The sequence below is a fragment of the Bos taurus genome, chromosome 5 (genome assembly GCF_002263795.3).
Source record: "Bos taurus isolate L1 Dominette 01449 registration number 42190680 breed Hereford chromosome 5, ARS-UCD2.0, whole genome shotgun sequence".
Classification (NCBI taxonomy): domain Eukaryota; kingdom Metazoa; phylum Chordata; class Mammalia; order Artiodactyla; family Bovidae; genus Bos; species Bos taurus.
In genome coordinates, this window is record NC_037332.1 from 30,075,943 (window position 1) to 30,094,262 (window position 18,320).

Sequence of the window (18,320 nt, forward strand, 5' to 3'; positions counted from 1 at the left end):
TTTATGAAAAACAATTATCTATTTTCCAAAACAAAAAATAGTGAAAAGAATGACATTGTTCTTCATTTCTGTAAATCTGTCGTGTCTGACTTAATCAGAGGCAGCTGGATTCTCATATCTGCTTCTGAATTCAGTCTGTCATGCTACCACTTATCCTGTAGTCTCTGGAAAATGTCACTGCCTGCTCATGAGACAAAGAGAGTTAAAAAGACAAATCATGTCTTAGTGATATTGTGAAAATAGTTTTGACCCGGTGGATTCCTTGAAAGGGCCTCAGGATCCCTGGACCTCACTTTGAGAACCGCTGCTCTAGAAGAACCTCCACTTGGCATGAAAGAACTAATCCTTGAGAAATGGAGCGATCTGCCTAAAGTCACACAGCAAATAAATTGCACTGTTGGAACTATAAGCCAAGCCAAACCATCTGGCCTGAGGCTTTTTCCAGTTCCCTTGGCCTGGCCAGGATGGGCCTGCTGGACTTTTGGGAGTGGGGCTAGGCGTCTTGGCTGCAGAGCCCCTGGCGTGTGGCCCTATAAATAAACCCATTGAGTCTGTCAGAGCCCCTTCTCTCCCTACCCCCAGCGGCTGCTTTTATTGTTGGGTGATGCAGTGAACGGGGAACAGAAAGGATCTGGGGAGGAGAGACAAAGGGTATCAACATCTATAAGCCTTTTGGGCTCACAACACCGCTACCCTTCCTCCTGCCCTGACTGACCTACAGTCGGTTTGAAAGAACCTCCACCATGGTCTGGAGGTTCTTGGAGTGCCTGTGAGGAGGAAGTTGGAGGAGGGGTGCAGTGGGCCCCTTCCCCATGGACACTTGCCCCTCAGAAGGGCTATTGTTGTCAACTGCCCCCTCCTGGGGCCAGTTGTCAGGAGGAGGGAAGGAAATTCTTGTCTGCCTCTGGCCCTGAGTGAGGGGGTGGGGGAAACCAGTGGGAATACTTGGGGCTGAGAGATGCTTTAGGCCAGAGGAAGGAGCCACTCTCAGACCAGGAATGCCCGGGGCCTCAGTCCTCGTTTTGTTTTTTTTTCCCCTACCCTCAGCCCAGGGCAGATCTTGTCTGGAAAGGAGTGTTGCTGTGGGTGAAGAAGTTGCTGTTTACAAGTAGACTCCTGGGTGTGACGGGGATTCCAGAAAGCAGCTGGGGGATGGGGGGGGGGGAACAGAGGGGGAAACGCTTGGATTACACGGACAATTCTGTTAGTAAAGCCAACTCCATCTCTGCCTTCCCACAGCTGCCCACCCCTCCCCCAGCCCCGGCCCCTGGCTCTTTTTCCCTAGAGGACTCTAGGGGGAAACAGCTGGTCATTGAGGGGCTCATCAGGGCCCAGAGGCCTTGGCTAAGGGCCAGGGTGAGGGAGTCTAGAGGACCGGCTCACTGCCATCTCTCTGGCCCCTTCCTCCCAAGCCTGGACTCTGATATTACAGAGGGGTCTTCTTGCCTGTGCTCTGGCTGGAGAGGGGTTGGGAGCTGCGGGCTCCCCCTCCTTGATCTGGCTGCCTGAAAGGTCAGGACAGTCTTTTTTGCGGGATTGCCCAACATGCCTGACCAGGCTGAAGAGATGAGCGACCACCCAGGTTCACTCAGTCATTGGGCTGCACCTGCCCCTTCCCTAGGTTACCCAGAGAAACCCCTGAGCAGCTGATCCCCCTTCGCTGTCTCCTCTGAAGGAGGGCCAGAGAGGCCCTCCTCTTCCTCTCCCTCCCTCCCCTCAGCACTGAGGTCACCTCCCTCTGAATCAGGCCTTTGTGGAGGGCGGGGTTGCCCGTTGGCAGTTCTGGCGGGAGAGCCTCCCCATTCAAGTTCAAGCTCCCACCCACTGCAGCTCCATCTCTACCCAGCTGGGCCAGTGTCCTGTGTTCCAGACCCACATCGGACACCCGGGATATGTTGTGGGACCCCCCAGAGGAATGCTTGAAAGCAGGGCCATCCCGAAAAACCCAGGCCAGGGGTTTTCCTGGGCTCCAGGTGGGGCTGAGCACAGAAGCTGTGAGTAGCAGTTGTGGGGCCTGAGGGTGGACGAGGGTACTTGGCCCTGGGGAGGGGACCCCCTTGACCCTGCAGGGACAGCCACTGGGGAACTGACCTGGATTGATTGCTTTTTGGTTTTGTTTTTTTCCTCAAGAGATTTGGGTCAAAACCTTAGACTCTGAAGGGCCAAATTCCTAATTGGGCTCAGTTTGGGAGCTAGAGGTGGTATTATCGCTCTGGATCGTAATTTTCCCCAGAGGAGGCTAAAGATGCAAGAAGTTTTCAGTCTAGAGATCTTGAGCCCAGACTTACAGCATGCACCTCCCCAGCGCCAAGTTTAAATGCAGGCCTCTTCCGAGTGACTCAACAATCTGGGCTGACAGCTTCCTGCCTTCATCTTGTGGCCATGCAGACACACAGAAAGCCCAGCGTCCGGAGCTGGCCAGACCACTTGGGCTGAGGGCAGAGAACTTCTCCCCAAAGTGGGGCTGAGTCACAGCCCGCCTTCAGCCGACGTGTCTGGAGCCTCTCCCAGGCCCTGCTCGGACCCGGACGCTGACGCCCTTGACGAGCTGTTGCACTCCGGTGGCTTGTCCCTTGGAGGGTCTCCCCAGGTCACAGTGGGACTCAGGCCGCCCTGCCTTGGGATTCCCGGGGGCTCAGATCCAAGGGTGGTAGTGGTTGGCTTGGTTGGCGTGTTGGGTCCCCACCCTCCTCAACACATACACAGGCCTCATGCCTGACCTGGATGCCTTTTCATTCATTCGCTTATTTATTTTAGCAAAAGATACCCTCCTAAACCACCTTCACCCTTAGTTTGGTTTCTGTGGTTGTGTGAAGAAAACAAAGACTGGAGGTTTCTACCACTTTATCTTTCCCTTTTGTGGCCTCCGGACACAGCCCTGTTCATCCCACTCCCCTCCTTCATCCTTCTGTTTTTTTCTCACCCTCCCAAGCACTCCCTTCCCTGCCCATGCCCCTCTATTTCTAGAGGTGTCCACTGGGAATGTAAGTGATGAGGAGGTCAGGGGGACGCTGGTGACCTGTGGGGACAGGCCTCTCCTAGAGCAGGGGGAGCCCCCACCTGGCAAGAGGATGGTGGCCTGGGGATAAGTGACGCGCGGTGGGCTGGAACTGGTCCTCCGAGGCCTGTTTTGGTTTTAACCCCTGTTTGTGTATGTGGGAAGGAGGCTTTTTCCTGAATTTTTTTCATTTCTTTTGAGGTCTGTCCATTTCTAAATATAGCAAGTGTGATAATGTTATGAGCAAACAAAGTTATAACTCAATACATTTTTATGATGTTAAAATAACAAAGGACTTTAGATTGTGGTGGAGTGTCAAAAATAAGCATTGCACAGTTTTTCCTTTTTCTCTAGCTTTCAGAAGCCCCCTTCCCATTGTTGTGCACATGCTTGTTTTTCCTCCCTCCCCACTCCACCCCCACCCAGAAAGAAGCCTTTTCCTCTTCTCTCCCTTTCTTTCTAGAGTATCAGGTGGAAGAGAGTGAGGGCTGGAGGGCTGCCAGGGAAGGGGTCGGAGAGGAGGAAGCCCCTATGGGCAGGGCAGAGGGGCAACACTTCAGATCTTCAGGAGCTCCTCCTTTAAAGACCCCCAGGGAGAGGGACCTGGGACTTAGGGTCTGCTTACAGGTGAAGTGCTAGAGTGAAAAGCCTTCATTTATCAGAGTCCGTACAAGACTCTCTACATACATTATCTCACTTCCTGCTCCAACAGCCCTGTGGACTAGGTATTCTTACCCCATGTTAGGGGTGAGGAAACTGCTTTTGCTGAGTCAGCTTCTAACCCAGGTCTGTCTGACTGCAAAGCTCCGGGAACGCTGAGACTAAGTGCACGGAGCACAGAGGACAAGGATGTACAAAGAGGCTGCACAGGAAGGGGGCCCAGGCCTGCCCACTGTGCTCTGTGAACCAGCCATATGGTGTGGGCAGCATCCTTTGTCTCTGGAGCCTGCTTCAGAGCAGGCTGGCACCTCCCCCCGTCACCCTCCTTACGAGGTCGAAAGGAGAATCAGATGTGATCTGCGACACGGGAACATGCCAGCGCGCAGGATACACTCCGAGGATGCAGGTGTAGCTTCCTTTGCCTCGGTTTCCTCATCTCAAATACGTGTCGATAATAGCACTTGACCCCCTCTGTGGTCGTGAGAATGAAAGAAGACGGCGTATGCTGGGTTGCTGTTCGTTCCCCTCTGGCTGAGAGCTGGGGCCATTTGCACTGGCTCTTTCCTCTGCCTGGAAAGCTTTTCCCATTCCGGGATTTCATCTGCCCCTTCACGCAGGTAGGTCTCTGCCTCGCTGTCACCTTCAGCGCCTTCTCAGGACCTGATGTTGGTTCATTGGTTTATCTCTGGTATTACCTGCTGGTCCCAGTAGAATGGCAGCTTCATACGGGCAGGATTTTCTCTGGCTTGTTTATCCCTCTTGTCCAGGATGCCAGGCAGTAGGAAGCCAATAAATGCACGGCTGACCTTGTCTCCCTCTGTCTCCACAGGCAAGGTGACCATTCTGGCTGCGTGCGTGAGTGTGCCAGCCTGGGTGAGGAGGCAGAGACAGGTGAGGGGCTTTGGAACTTGGGTGTGCTTGTGGTGGGGACTGGAGGAGGGCTGGGTTGGGCAAGGCAGCCTCTGCCCCACAGGGGAGGGAGGAAAAAGCATTCAGATGCCTGGTAGGTGAGCTGCTGAGGGCTCCTCTTCCTTGGTCCAAAAGACCTAAGCCCCTTTTGTGGGAGCTTCAGAGGGTCAGGGAGGCAAGCAGTTGGTGTAGACTGGGGACCCCTACCCTTCTGCATTAGGATGGGTTTCCCATCTATTGGAAATTGCAACAGTATTTGTTCAGAGGAAGGAAAGGAGTACTTTGCTCTACCTGAAAAATTAAAACTCAAATGGAAGATGAAGACTAGTTGAGGAAAGCCAGTCACTATGGCAGCAGTTTGGAGTAGGGTGGGAGCAGGGATCACATAATGTGATACAGGTCAGAAACCTGGCTCTGTTGTGTTCAGGCAATGAACAGACTAGTCTGTTCAGCCATCAGTTGGTCTCTTCCACACCAGGTATCACATAGGGTATCTAGTCAATGAAATGAAGACAGTGTCCCTGCCCTCGCAGAGTTGACAGTCTGGGGGGACACTTACAGAGCCGAGCTGGAGGAGTACCTGACTCAGCCTTGGAGTGGGGGCCCTGGAAAATGAGTGAAAGTGAAAGTGAAGTCGCTCAGTTGTGTCCGACTCTTTGCAACCACATGGACTGTAGCCTACCAGGCTCCTCCATCTATGGGATTTTCTAGGCAAGAATACTAGAGTGGATTGCCATTTCCTTCTCCAGGGGATCTTCCCAACCCAGGGATCGAACCCCGCATTGCAGGCAGACAGACGCTTTACCATCTGAACTACCAGGGAAGCCACCAGGAAGGAGCTGGGAAAGTGGAAGGGGGATGGGTATCAAGAGACCCCTGCAGAGGGCCCAGCGCTCACAGAGGCTGGTCTGCTGGGGCCTTGCCCAGAGCACGGGGGCTTGGAGGCTTGCAGGCCACCTCCCGCTCTGCCAGGAAGATACAGAGTGTCAGTTTGAGACCAACCTCAGCGGAGAATTCAGGTTTCTTGGCTCCTGGCCAGTGTCTGTGTAATCTGTAAGAGGGCAAGGGCAGTCATAAGGGTTTATAAAAACAATGGTCTCTGTTCTTGAGATGGAAGGGCATGTCTATGTGTCTGTCCCATGAGCAGGAATCTGAGCCTCACCCCGAGTTGTTACAGTGTCCAAGGCACAGGGGTCACACGGATGCCAACTCCGGGAATACTGACAAGTTCTGTCTCTGTCCTCCTCCTCCTCCACTCACCTCCCTGTGCCCTGGAGTAGCCTGCTGGGGCTTCTCTCACTTATCCCCAGGGCCTGATGTCAGAGGCCATGGACCAGTCGGCCGGGAGCCCTGGAAACCTGAACCCAGGAGAAGGTGGTGATGGCAGCACGGAGCCGGGTACCTGCCAGGAACTCCTGCACCGGCTGCGGGAGCTGGAGGTGGGGCACGGGGCAGGCTGGCCAGAGCCCTGCAAGCTTGGGTGGTTTTGGAGGTGCAGGGCAACCTTCCTCTCAGCCTGCTTTTCCAGGCTGAAGCAGAGCTGAAACGTTTCTTTAGCAGAGCCGCTCTGAGACGCCCTTTCCTTACTCTTAGCTCTCCAGCCTTCATGCCAGCTCAGGACAAGAGGCGTGCACAAGGCTGGGGCTGTACTAACCCCCAGATATCTCCCTTCTTTACCTGACTTTTGTGCCCTGGCTGTAGGAAAGGGGTGGCCACAGAGGCCACAGAAGGAAAAGTCTCAGGCATTGAGGGACCAGGGCACGGATCCATGAACTAGGCTACTTACCACGTTCGTAGACCCTGCCCTCCTCCCTCCAGCCTCCTCTGCCTTCTCCCCAGGGAAATAAGGGTAACGTTTAGCACCTCCCACCTTGGTCCTCCTGGCCACTGTATCTCCCCAGCCCCTCCAGCCTCATGGACTGAAGTCGGGGTAACAAAGGACCAGGCATCTCAGCTCTGCCTTCTGGATGCCCTGGGTCTCTATGTGCTCGCCCCTGACAGAAGCACCCCGGAGCCAAGAGCTGGGGCAGGGAGAGAGCTACTGGACTCCTTGCCTCTCCTTTCCAAGAGGAACCTGCCCTGGGAAGAATGATTGCTTAGCCTCCCATTTACCTTCCTCCTCCTCCCTGCAGGCAGAGAACTCAGCACTCGCCCAAGCCAACGAAAATCAGCGGGAGACCTACGAGCGCTGTCTGGACGAGGTGGGTGGACTGATACCGCCTGTGGGAAGCATAGCTTGTCGGCTCCAGGCTCCAGGCAGAGACTCAGTCATCTGACAGCTTTTCCTCAGCTCTGCCTTTCTCTCCCCAGGTTGCCAACCACGTGGTGCAGGCACTGCTGAACCAAAAGGTAAAAGGCCACAGGAGACATTCATACCCCCTGACCTGAGCCCAGATGCCCTGGGAGGAGGCCCTGGGCACAGCAGGGGAGGTCCTTCCTGGGGACCCCTGAGCCTGCTCAGCTACGGGATCGAGGAAGGTGGAAATGGCCTCTTGGCTCTCCAGCAGAGTCCCCTTTCTCTATCTTGGACAATCCATACTCTTTGACCTGGAGCCGGGGCCACGCTAGGTAAGGCCGGGTCTCCAAGCGATAGTAACTTTGATTTGGGCTCGAATCCTTCCATTATCCAGGCCCCAGCTAGTTTCTCCAGATCATTATAGCCCTGATAGCAATGTTGATGTTGTGACCATAAAGTGACATCTAAATATTGACCCAAGTACTGGGGGTAATTTCTTGACATGTGGGCTACTCTGACCCCCAAGTCTTCCCCTGCCTTACCTGAGCCCTTCTTTGATGTGTGGTTTCTAAGAGGCAGAGGTTTGGCTCCAGAGATGAGAAAGCTGCCAAAGGGAATGAAATTACTTCCGACCAGGAGTGGTAAACTTTAGAAAATTTACCATCCCCAGAAGATGCGAGAGCCATAAATATAGGCAGGCTCAGCTCCTTCATAGGAGGTTGCAAGAGAAGCGCATGCCCAGCAGGAGTGCCCACTGCTCTGATGAAGCGACTGTGCTCATGCCACTCTCCCTCTCCCCACCACCTTGCCCTTCTTCCGCCTCCTGGGGGTGGCAGGACCTGCGAGAGGAGTGCATCAAGCTGAAGAAGAGGGTGTTTGACCTGGAAAGGCAGAACCAGATGCTGAGCGCCCTGTTTCAGCAGAAGCTCCAGCTGACAGCGGGCTCCCTCCCTCAGGTGGGCACACGTGATTCCCCCTCCTTCCTCACCTCTCAGCCTCAGACCTCCCAACCAGCCCTGTCGTCGTCATCACCTCAGAAGCAGGTTGTCAGCCACTGGCCTCCATTCTGGGCACTGTGGCCTTCCAGGGCAGGCCCACCTCGCCTGATAGATCTGAGCCTTAGGTGAAGGGAAGCTTCCTAAGACCCCTTACACTTGGCTGTCCCCTACCTCCCCAGTGCTGCCCACCCAGCCAGTTGGTGTCCCTTTTTGTTGACAGAGAAAGTCCTTGCTTCCTTCGCCCTGAGTAGAGAGATGGGTGGATGCTGAAAATGCAGTCATTTCAAGCTAGCTCCCACGAGGCCCCTTTGGCCACTGCCTTTCCTCTTCTTGGCCAGGGGCAGGGGTGGGGCCGGGTGTAAGGCACCCAGTGCTTGGTGTCATGGAGAGGTTAGGGAAGGCCCTTCACCCGGGTGACTCTGCGCACGCCTGCTGCATCTGCCCACCCGCTAACCCAGTCTTGGCCACAGACACTCATCCCTGCTTCCAGCCCTGACACCTGCCTTATCCCAGGAGAAGCAAGAGGCTAGTGGTAGTGAACCCTGGGCTCAGTTAACATGTAACATGGGGTCCACTCTGTTTGGAAGCCCCAAGGATGTGGTGTGCCTGTGGGGAATCAGGAGCAGCTCCATGTACCCAAGGTTCATGGTGGGTTCTGAGGTCAGCCAGCACACCCCCAACCCACCCTGACTTGCCAGGAAGAGAAACACCTTATGTGTGTTTGTGTCTAAATTTATATGTCTGGGATACAAACCAGGTGGCCATTGCCCCCCCCCAAACCCTGAGCAGGATGCCCTCAGCTCCCTGGGAAGCCTGACCCCTGGCAGATGAAGCCTGTGTCTCCCCAGGCCGGTGCAGACACGGGTGACTGAGCTGCAGTGACTCTGCAGCTTCCTTTGTCCTGTCCTGGCCCTGCCATGGGCTGACCTGGAGGCCAGATCACACCAGCCAAGCTCGCCCTGTCCACACTCTTCTCAGTGACTGATGATAACAGGCGTAGATCATCCTGAAATCGTTTGTTTTTTAGTAAATGAATTCTGGGATTCGAGTTGGAGATTTTTTAATGAATTTTGGGGTTTGGGACCATAGATTTATCTTCCCCAGAAGTAACATGACATAATGGAAAGAGCACGAACCTTGGCCTCAGATAAACTTGGGTTGGGTCCCTAACTTAGCTAATTCTTAGCTGTGTGACCTTGGGTAGATTATTTAACCATACAAATCGTAGGTTTTTTTCCTTTATAAATGGGGATAAAAATACCTATATTGCAGGCTGTCATGAGGATGAAATGAGATAATATCTAGTGCTTGACCTGTAGTAGTCAATGATTAGCAGCTAGTTATCATTATTAATGTTATTTCCAAGTTGTGCTTTGCTAGGATGGAAGCTCCATTGAACGAATGTTAATTAAGCTCTTACTGTAAGCAGTGCCTTTGCCAACACACATGGAATTTGAGGGAGCTGGGGCTTTTGGACACTAAGGCAGGGCTGCAGAGGGTGACAGTGCTGACCAAAAGCCCAGGGAGGGGGAGAGGCCATCAGAGATGGGCTAAAGAGAGTGCCCTGAGGACGTGACTGCACCCTGATGATGGGAGATGTTTACTTTTTTATTCTAGTTTTGTTTTATTCTTATTTTTATTTTTTGACTGCACAGGGATTTTAGTTCCCTGACCAGGGGTTGAACCCACACCCTCAGCAGTGAAAGCAGAGTCCATGGACCACCAGGGAATTCCTGATGGACAGGAGATTTTAAAGAGTACAGAAGGGGTCTGGGAGAAGGGGTGCCCTGTGGGAGGAACAGAGCAGGGGATCCTAGGGAGCAGAGAGCTGTTCAGCCGGACTTGAGCAAAGGTTGTATACAGAGCAAGTGAGACAAAGCTGGGGATGGTGTCAGGGAAGAACCGGTAGATCTGGCTATAATGCCGACCGAAGAGTTCAGACATGTCAGTGGAGGCTGGCAGAGGAAGCTGTGAGCACAGAGATGCTTTAGACAAAAAAGACTGGAAAGCCACGTGGTCAGGTGAGCGAGACTGAAATGCTGAGCAGCTTTCAGGCCAGAGATGTGAGGATGGTGTGCCAAAGGAGCCGCTGCAGATGGCTCGGCCGGAGGGGAGGCAGAGATACCACAAAGACAGGACTTACCAGCTGTGGAGTGCAAGAGACAGGGGAGAGTTGAAGCTGACTTGTGTCTCATCAAGGTGCCCAAGAGACAAGTGATCTGTGATTAAATCCAACTTTGGTAATCCTCCGAGCAGAGGCCATTCAGGGGAGATGGAAGTAGTAACTGCCACCATCTCTATTCCAGGACCCAGTAAACAACGCCGCTTCCGTTAGTCTGAGCCATTCCTGTGGAGGCTGGGCCACAGGTGGTCAGAAAAGAAATGGGCCCTGAGGCTCACCTTCTCTGTACTCAGGGAGGAGGCTCCACAGAAAAGCAGAGGATCTTGGAGGCTCAGTGGACAGCCAGGCTAGGCCTGCCACTGCCCTGTGGCCCCCGGGCACCCTTCTTTCTCCAGAGGCCCCTGCCCAGTCCCACCTCCCCACCCCGCCACCTGAGCTTGCGTTTCTTCAGTCTGCCTGTGCCGGGGTCTCCCAAGGTACCTCTGACCCAAGTGGTGAAAGCCTTACCTTGGGCCAGGAGACGTCACTGAAGGAGCAGGGAAGGATGCTCCGCTGCCCCTGGATGGGAAGCCGTAGCTCCCTGAGGGCACAGGGCCCTGGGCTGACAGCACCTGTGCTAACCTCGCCTCTCCCCTGTAGATCCCACTTGCCCCACTCCAGCCGCCTTCAGAGCCACCGGCCTCGCCCTCCCTGAGCTCCGCCGAGGGACCGGCCACCCCACTGCCTCTGGGGCGCTGTGCTGGGCAGAGAGAGGTAGGAGGGCTGGGCTTCGTGGTCTGTGGCTCCGCTGGCACTGGGCTCGTCAGCTGGTGCTCCACGACTGTTTCCTAACAAGTCTCAGGGGAAGGACTGCTTCCGGGCACACAGATTCTCATCCAGGCTGGGTGTGAGCCCTCAGCGGTCAGCCTCGTACCAAGAAAAACAGATCCCTGCCCCTAACCGCTGGCCTTGTGAGTAAACATGTTAATACTGCAGTCAGACTCAACAGTTTACACTTCTGAGCTCTTCCTCTGAGCCAGGCACTGTGCCGGACACCTGGATCTCATTTATCTTTTTCTTTTTTGGTAATTTTTGGCATACATTTATAATCCTACACGTATTTATTTATCCAAGTCCAATTCATTCATTCTTTTGTTGATCTGGTTCCATTTATCTTATTTTATGAGATTTAAACACAATCACCATCTTATTTTACAGATGATACAGTGAAGCTTAGAGATTAAATGACTTGCTAAAAGTCTTATAACTAGTTAAGCAATAGACCTGGGTCTTGAACCCGCACAGTCTGGCCCAGGAGCCCAGGTAGTTAACCACTGTACCAGACTGGACCAGGCCTGAGAAGGGGCCAGGGAGAAGCAGGAAAAGGCTCACAGGGGAGTCGTTGCGTCTGCTTCTCCACGGGGATCAGCTCAGTAGGACAGCTGTTTGACCTGAGAAGGCCTGGGCTTGCCTGTAGCGACTGACTGAGGACTTGGCCACATCATATCCCCTTCTTGAGTCTGTGTTCTTTCCAAAACCTGAAAAAATGGATGGGTCTCCCTCCCCTGGGGCAAATAGAGATATCAGGGGTATAGATGGTCAGCCTTCCTGACTCATAGTTGTAGGAAGTAGTGCTGGGATAACCAGGAAGGAAGGTAGGTGCCCCCTAAGTGTGCCGGGAAGGACAGCTGGGGTAACCAGAACTCAAACTCTTGAGGAAACTTTCCAGCACATTCCAGAAGCCATCAGTTCCTTTTGGGGACACAGACAAACCCGGCCAGCTCAGGTTATGCCAGCTCAGTTACGCCAGCTGACATGCTCAGTTATGCCAGCTCGGGTCCCAGGCCTGCTCATGGTTTCCTCCTCATGCCATTTCTCCCCCAAGGTGTGTTGGGAGCAGCAGCTGCGGTCAGGAGGCCCAGGACCCCCAGCCACCCCACCCCCAGCGCTGGATGCCCTCTCCCCATTCCTTCAAAAGAAAGCGCAGATTCTGGAGGTGCTGAGAGCCCTGGAAGAGACGGACCCCTTGCTTCTGTGCTCACCTGCTACCCCCTGGCAGCCTCCAGGCGAGGGTCCTGGCTCCCCAGAGCCCATCAATGGCGAGCTGTGTGGCCCGCCTCAGCCTGAACCCTCTCCCTGGGCCCCCTACCTGCTACTAGGTCCTGGCAGCCTGGGAGGCCTGCTGCACTGGGAGCGCTTCTTAGGGGCTCCAGGGGAGGAGGAGGGTGCTGGGCGGCCCTGGGGCCCTGGCAGGGGCTCCCCACAGGCCCAGGGCACTGGTTCTGGGCCGCCCTGTGCACCAGGCAGTAGCTCCTCCTCCTCTTCTGATGAGGCCGGTGACCCCAATGAGGCCCCCAGCCCGGACACCCTGCTAGGGGCCCTGGCCCGCAAGCAGTTGAACCTGGGCCAGCTCCTTGAAGACACAGAGTCTTACCTACAGGCCTTTTTGGCCGGGGCTGCTTGCCCACTCAGCGGGGACCACCCGGGTCCCAGGCAGCCATCCTCCCCAGACCAGGGGCCCCCACAACTGTCCAAGTCCAAAGGCCTCCCCAAGTCAGCTTGGGTTGGGGGTACCCCAGAGGCCAACAGGCCAGGCTTTGGTGCTACCTCAGAGGGCCAGGGGTCCCTCCCCTTCCTCAGCATGTTTATGGGTGCAGGGGACACCCCCCTGGGCTCACGGCCTGGCCACCCCCACTCTTCATCTCAGGTGAAAAGCAAGCTCCAAATTGGCCCCCCTTCTCCTGGGGAAGCCCAAGGACCCCTTCTGCCCTCTCCAGCCAGAGGTCTCAAATTTCTAAAGCTGCCTCCAGCCTCAGAGAAGGTCCCCAGCCCAGGAGGTCCCCAGCTTAGCCCCCAGCTCCCCCGGAATTCCCGAATACCCTGTCGGAACAGTGGCTCAGACGGTAGCCCCTCCCCACTGCTGGCCCGCAGGGGTCTGGGCGGAGGAGAGCTGTCCCCAGAGGGGGCACAGGGCCTGCCCACCAGCCCTTCACCCTGCTCCATGACCCCTGACTCTGCACAGCTCAGACCTCCCCAGCCAGCCTTGTCCGCTACACTTTCCCCAGGACCCACAGTGTCTCCTTGCTACGAGAACATTCTGGACCTTTCCCGGAACACCTTTAGGGGGCCTTCCCCAGAGCCACCTCCATCTCCTCTGCAGGTGCCCACCTACCCACAACTAACTCTGGAGGTGCCACGGGTCCCTGAGGTCCTCAGAAGCCCTGGCATCCCCTCCAGCCCTTGCCACCCAGAATCCTGCCCCTATGAGGGCACCCAGGAGAAGAGTTCGGACAAGGCAGGCTCCGAGTCTCCCCATCCTGGCCGCAGGGGCCCAGGCAGCTCGTCCAAGAAGCCCAGCCAGGGGGCAGGACGGCGACCTGGGGATCCTGGCTACACGCCTCTGCGGGACAGACTGGCAGCCCTGGGAAAACTGAAGACTGGCCCTGAGGGGTCTCAGGGCCCAGAAAAGAATGGGGTGCCTGTCAAACCTGGCACTGAGAAGGCCCGGGGAGCAGGGAAGTTAGGGGAGAGCACTGGAGACACAGCACCCCCTGCTTCCAGGCCCCCTGAGCAGCCAGAAGCCAAGGGGGCCCTGCGAGGGGCAGTGGCCTTAGGCACAAGCAGCCTGAAGCAACAGGAATCTGGGCTCCTGGGGGACCCCGGGGCCCGAGTCTACTCTTCCCACTCCATGGGGGCCCGGGTGGACCTGGAGCCTCTCTCACCAAGGAGCTGCCTCACCAAAGTGGAGCTGGCCAAGAGCCGGCTGGCAGGGGCCCTGTGCCCCCAGGTACCCCGCACCCCTGCCAAAGTGCCAACCTCAGCCCCCAGCCTTGGCAAGCCCAATAAGAGCCCCCACAGCAGCCCAACCAAGCTGCCTTCAAAGTCACCCACCAAGGTGGTGCCCCGACCTGTGGTCCCACCAGCCACCAAGGAGCCCCCCAAACCTGACAAGGGGAAGGGCCCACCCTGGGCAGACTGTGGTGGCACCATGGCCCAGCCCATGTCCCCAGCACCTGGCGCTGCGGACCCAGGCCCAGGCCCTGAGGGGCGGGCTCCACACTCAGCCATTGAGGAGAAGGTGATGAAGGGCATCGAGGAGAACATGCTGCGGCTCCAGGGCCAGGAGCGGGCCCCCGGCACCGAGGCCAAGCATCGGAACACCAGCAGCATCGCCAGCTGGTTTGGCCTTAAGAAGAGCAAGTTGCCAGCGTTAAACCGCCGCACAGAGACCACCAAGGGCAAGGAAGGGGCCGGGGGCTCCCCGCTCCGGAAGGAGGTCAAGGTGGAAGCCCGGAAGCTGGAGGCTGAGAGTCTCAACATCTCCAAGCTGATGGCTAAGGCGGAAGACCTGCGCCGGGCCCTGGAGGAGGAAAAGGCCTACCTGAGCAGCAGGGCCCGGCCTCGGCCCGGGGGCCCAGCACCAGGGACCAGTGCAGGCCTGGGGCAGGGGCAGGGCCAGCTGGTTGGCATGTACCAGGGTGCAGACACCTTCATGCAGCAGCTTCTCAACAGGTGAGAGCTGGGACTGGCTGGCAGAGGCTAGTAGTTGGGGGCACTTTGCTCTCCACAGGCACTCTGGGTTTGGGGGCTGCCTTTCCTGGGAACAGGCTTCCCAGAGGTCAAAGAGTGTAGGAGGTCAGATGACATGGCACCAAATCTTCTGGAGGTTAATGGCCCTGCCCAGAGGAGGGGTCAGGACCTCAAACAAGGAGCTAGGGATTTGTGCCCCAGCTCCCTTCTTCCCTGGCTGTCTGACATTTGGCTTGCTGAGACTCGGTTTCTCCTTTGAGAAGAGTTACCAGTCAACGTTTCCCTGAATCGCCTCGAGTCAGGTGAGGCAGCCTGTCTGGGGTCCAGGGTAGTTAAGACTGCTAGTACCTAGCCATGGGCTAATGCAGGTCTTCTCCCTCCAGGGTTTTATATCCTGTAGAACAAGGAGGGCTCCATCCCTTTGCCTTTTGGCACTTGCCACAGACTCAGCAAAGGGAGATGTGGTTTAGAGAGGGGGTTGCTCTGTCTGGGCCAGGTAAGGCAGAATGTCTGCAGGAATCTGGCTGCAGGCAGAGTGTGCTTTGGACAGCAAGTACACGCAGGGCCAGCTAGAGTAGGCAGGGTGTGTTACATGTGGACCAGGGTGTGACCATGTTTGTTCCTACTGGGGGACATGATCAGAAAGGTCTGTAGGCTTGACCCTAGGTAGCTATGGAGATGTTCTCCCATCACTCCTGCCCCTGCTGGTCCTCTGGGGTTTCCCCTGGGGTCTCCCCTGGGGTCTTGGCCTATTCCTGGTGTCAGGAGAGTTGATGCAGAAAGCCAACAGGCATATGTCCTCTTCCCCAGGAGCAGGGGGCAGTAGGTACCTCTCTAGACCCAGCCCCACTGGAGGAAGTGAGGCCAGAATGTGTGGGTGGGCCTGGGGCTCCCTCACTTCCATGTGCACTGCCTGCCCCTAGGGTGGATGGCAAGGAACTGCCCCCCAAGAGCTGGCGGGAACCCAAACCTGAGTATGGCGATTTCCAGCCAGTGTCCTCTGACCCCAAGAACCCCTGGCCCGCCTGTGGGCCCCGAAATGGCCTGGTGGGCCCTCTCCAGGGCTGTGGAAAACCTGGGAAGGTAAGTTCCTGGGGTGGGGGCTGGGTGGAGGCCCTGGCTTTGTGGCCCTGCCAGATCTCTGACCTGGAGGGCTACCCTTCCCTGGGGCCAGAAGGCTGCTGGATGTATTTCTGGTTTCCAAGGAGAATGGGGAGGGGAGAGGGCTTTCTGAGGGCTAGCAGGTTGCCAGGACTCTTAGATCCATACTCCAGGGGTCCTGATGGAGGGCATTGGCATGGAGGAAGAAGGGGCTCTGAAGTCTTCTGTACCCCATACAGCCAAGCATCGAGCCAGGGAGGCGAGAAGAGATGCCCTCCGAGGACAGTCTGGCGGAGCCAGTGACCACCTCACACTTCACAGGTCAGCAGGGTCAAGGGCCAAGGCTGGGACCTGCCCCTCACCTCTTGCTCACTTTATTCCTTCCTGTCACCACAGCAGGTGCCAAGCCCCAAAGGGCACTGGGACTACACAGGAATATCTCCCTGTCACTTAGGGTACCTGCCCTGTCCTCTTCCCCAAGACTAGGGGAGATGGGGCAGGGCAGGCAGGGACAACTGAGCCTGTAGAGCTAGAAGGGTGTCCAAGGGTGGAGCCTGGGCTGGGGCAGGAAGCCAGAAGAAGGCAGAGGGGCTGAGCCACCTGAGCCTCACATCACCTCCCTTCCCCTCCCCAGCCTGTGGCTCTTTGACTCGAACCCTGGACAGTGGCATTGGGACCTTCCCGCCCCCAGACCATGGCAGCAGTGGGACCCCCAGCAAGAATCTTCCGAAGACCAAGCCACCACGGCTGGAGCCCCCACCAGGGGTGCCCCCAGCTCGGCCCCCACCCCTTACCAAAGTCCCCCGCCGTGCCCACACACTGGAGCGTGAGGTGCCTGGCATAGAGGAGCTGCTGGTGAGCGGGAGGCACCCCAGCATGCCGGCCTTCCCTGCCCTGCTCACCGCTGCCCCAGGCCACCGGGGCCATCAGACCTGTCCAGACGGTGAGTGCCTGGGCAGGGGTAGGGTGGGTCTTTCTGGGAGCTCCGCCCACCACCCACCTTCCCCTTGTCCCCGGACAGATCCCTGCGAAGACCCAGGCCCACCCCCTCCAGTCCAGCTGGCCAAGAACTGGACCTTCCCCAATGCCAGGGCAGCCGGCGGTTCCTCTGACCCTTTCTTATGCCCACCCCGACAACTGGAGGGGCTGCCCAGGACCCCCATGGTGAGCATGGCGGAAGGGGAAAGGGAACAGCACTGGAGGGCAGCGGGGAATGACGAGGGGTGAGGTACCGCCCTGTCCGGGAGGAGGACTGAGCCGTCAGCCCTTTGGATGCCCGTCTGGACAGCCCAACCCCTGCCTTTTCACACCCGTCTTGGGGAAAGGGTTTCTCTCCCTTCCGGAACCTTGGTAGGACTGGCTCAGTCGCGCCTCCAGTTTCCGTCCTCTGCAGCGCCTGGCTCAGGTGGGCAGAGCCTCTTAGGAGGTGAGAAGTGAGAGGTACCTGCTCCCGAGCCTGCCCTCCTTCCCCAGGCCCTCCCCGTGGATGGAAAGCGGAGCCTGGAGCCCACCCGCCCTGCCCCTGCGCCCCAGGGCCCGGCATTTGGGTGCAGCCGCACCCCCAGCACATCGGACGTGGGCGAGGAAGGGAGAGTGGCCAGCGGGGGACCCCCGGGGCTGGAGACCTCTGAGTCTCTCAGCGACTCGCTCTACGACTCGCTGTCCTCTTGCGGGAGTCAGGGCTGAGGGGAGTCAAGGCTGAGTGGCAGCGGCAGTTACGCCCCGCGCTGGAGGCGGAGACCTCGGATTGGACTGCTCTCCTCAAGCCCCGCCCCCGGGGGCCCCGCCCTGAAGGAACCAAGGAGGCAGATGAACCAGAAGGTGAAGGGGGTTCCTGGCACAGCCCACTGCCCGCCGCCGCCGCCGCTGCTGTGGAGGAGATGACTACTCTCAGCTCAGGGAGAGACCCCACCCTTGGTCCTTTCTCTCACCCAGAGTACGGCTCTTCCTCTGAGGGACTGGGGGGTTCAAGGCCGCTGTGTCCCGGCCCCCACTCCCGCTTCAGGCTGAGCCATCTTGTGGTGCTGGGCTTCCTGCCCACCGGTCGTGCCATCTCCGCCCACCCTGGCGGCTCCCCTGCCTCAGCAGCCCCGTGCTGGTGGAGTTTAGGGGCGAGGGGTCACGTTGCCTTCTCTGTCTGCCCTGGTCCTCCCCGCTGTCTGGATGGTGCTGCCCTCTCCTGCCCCATATCTTTGGGGCCCACTTGTCTGTCTTTTTTTGTTGGTTGTTTATATATATATATATATATATATATATATATATATAAAAGCGTCTGACCCAGCCCCCACCCACCCCCATTCCCACACTGCGGTTAATTTATCTGTTGTTAAAAACGCGGTTGCTCTGCTTCCAGCCTCTGCTTCTGCCCTATCCCTAATAAAACGTGGAGGACCCCCCCACTCCCGCCCCAGACTCAGCTTGTTCTATGGGAGGACTCAGGGATGGACAGGCCAGTAGAGACCTCGTGGGCACCAGAGTGCAGGACTCCAGGGCTCTGCTCCAGGAGCTCTTGTGAGGCAGTTCAGTTTACCAGGGCTGCTGACTTGAGTCACCCTAGAATGTAACTAAGGCTGGGGGATCTGTTTAGACCTGGAATGGTACCTGGCAGTGGGGAAATTCCCCTGGCCCAGGGCTTGGTCAGGAGGAAGGCTGTGCTGCCCCTCAGAAAGGGAGGTGGAGATGGTGGCTGTGGACATGCACTCAAACCCTGGACATACCAGGTTGGGAGGGTATATAAACTGTAAGCTTCAGGAGTCCAGGGGTAAACAGAGTTAAGTGTCCACAGCT

The 18,320-nt window shown here is 57.0% G+C and overlaps 1 protein-coding gene and 1 non-coding gene across 8 annotated transcripts in view; both read left to right on the forward strand.

Annotated features, from left to right (window-relative positions):
- The window catches only part of NCKAP5L (NCK associated protein 5 like), a 31,447-nt gene extending 13,510 nt beyond the window's left edge, over positions 1–17,937 (forward strand). The window contains exons 1-13 of one of the 7 annotated variants that reach the window (XM_059886151.1): positions 1,472–1,994; positions 4,488–4,549; positions 5,878–6,006; positions 6,700–6,768; positions 6,878–6,916; positions 7,640–7,759; positions 10,563–10,676; positions 11,788–14,414; positions 15,356–15,515; positions 15,773–15,854; positions 16,168–16,476; positions 16,555–16,697; positions 17,007–17,932. In XM_059886151.1, coding sequence (XP_059742134.1) covers positions 1,916–1,994; positions 4,488–4,549; positions 5,878–6,006; positions 6,700–6,768; positions 6,878–6,916; positions 7,640–7,759; positions 10,563–10,676; positions 11,788–14,414; positions 15,356–15,515; positions 15,773–15,854; positions 16,168–16,476; positions 16,555–16,697; positions 17,007–17,219 — 4,146 coding nt within the window. In that variant the 5' untranslated portion in view covers positions 1,472–1,915 and the 3' untranslated portion in view covers positions 17,220–17,932. Of the gene's footprint in view, positions 1–1,471; positions 1,995–4,487; positions 4,550–5,847; positions 6,007–6,699; positions 6,769–6,877; positions 6,917–7,639; positions 7,760–10,562; positions 10,677–11,787; positions 14,415–15,355; positions 15,516–15,772; positions 15,855–16,167; positions 16,477–16,554; positions 16,698–17,006 lie in introns of those variants that run through there. The other 6 variants (XM_059886152.1, XM_010804941.4, XM_024991432.2 and 3 more) reach the window with 6 other exon arrangements.
- Positions 6,308–6,388, forward strand: MIR2425 (microRNA mir-2425). The gene has a single exon (NR_030997.1). It is a non-coding gene; the product is annotated as a microRNA mir-2425 (primary transcript).
- Positions 17,938–18,320: the final 383 nt, after the last annotated feature.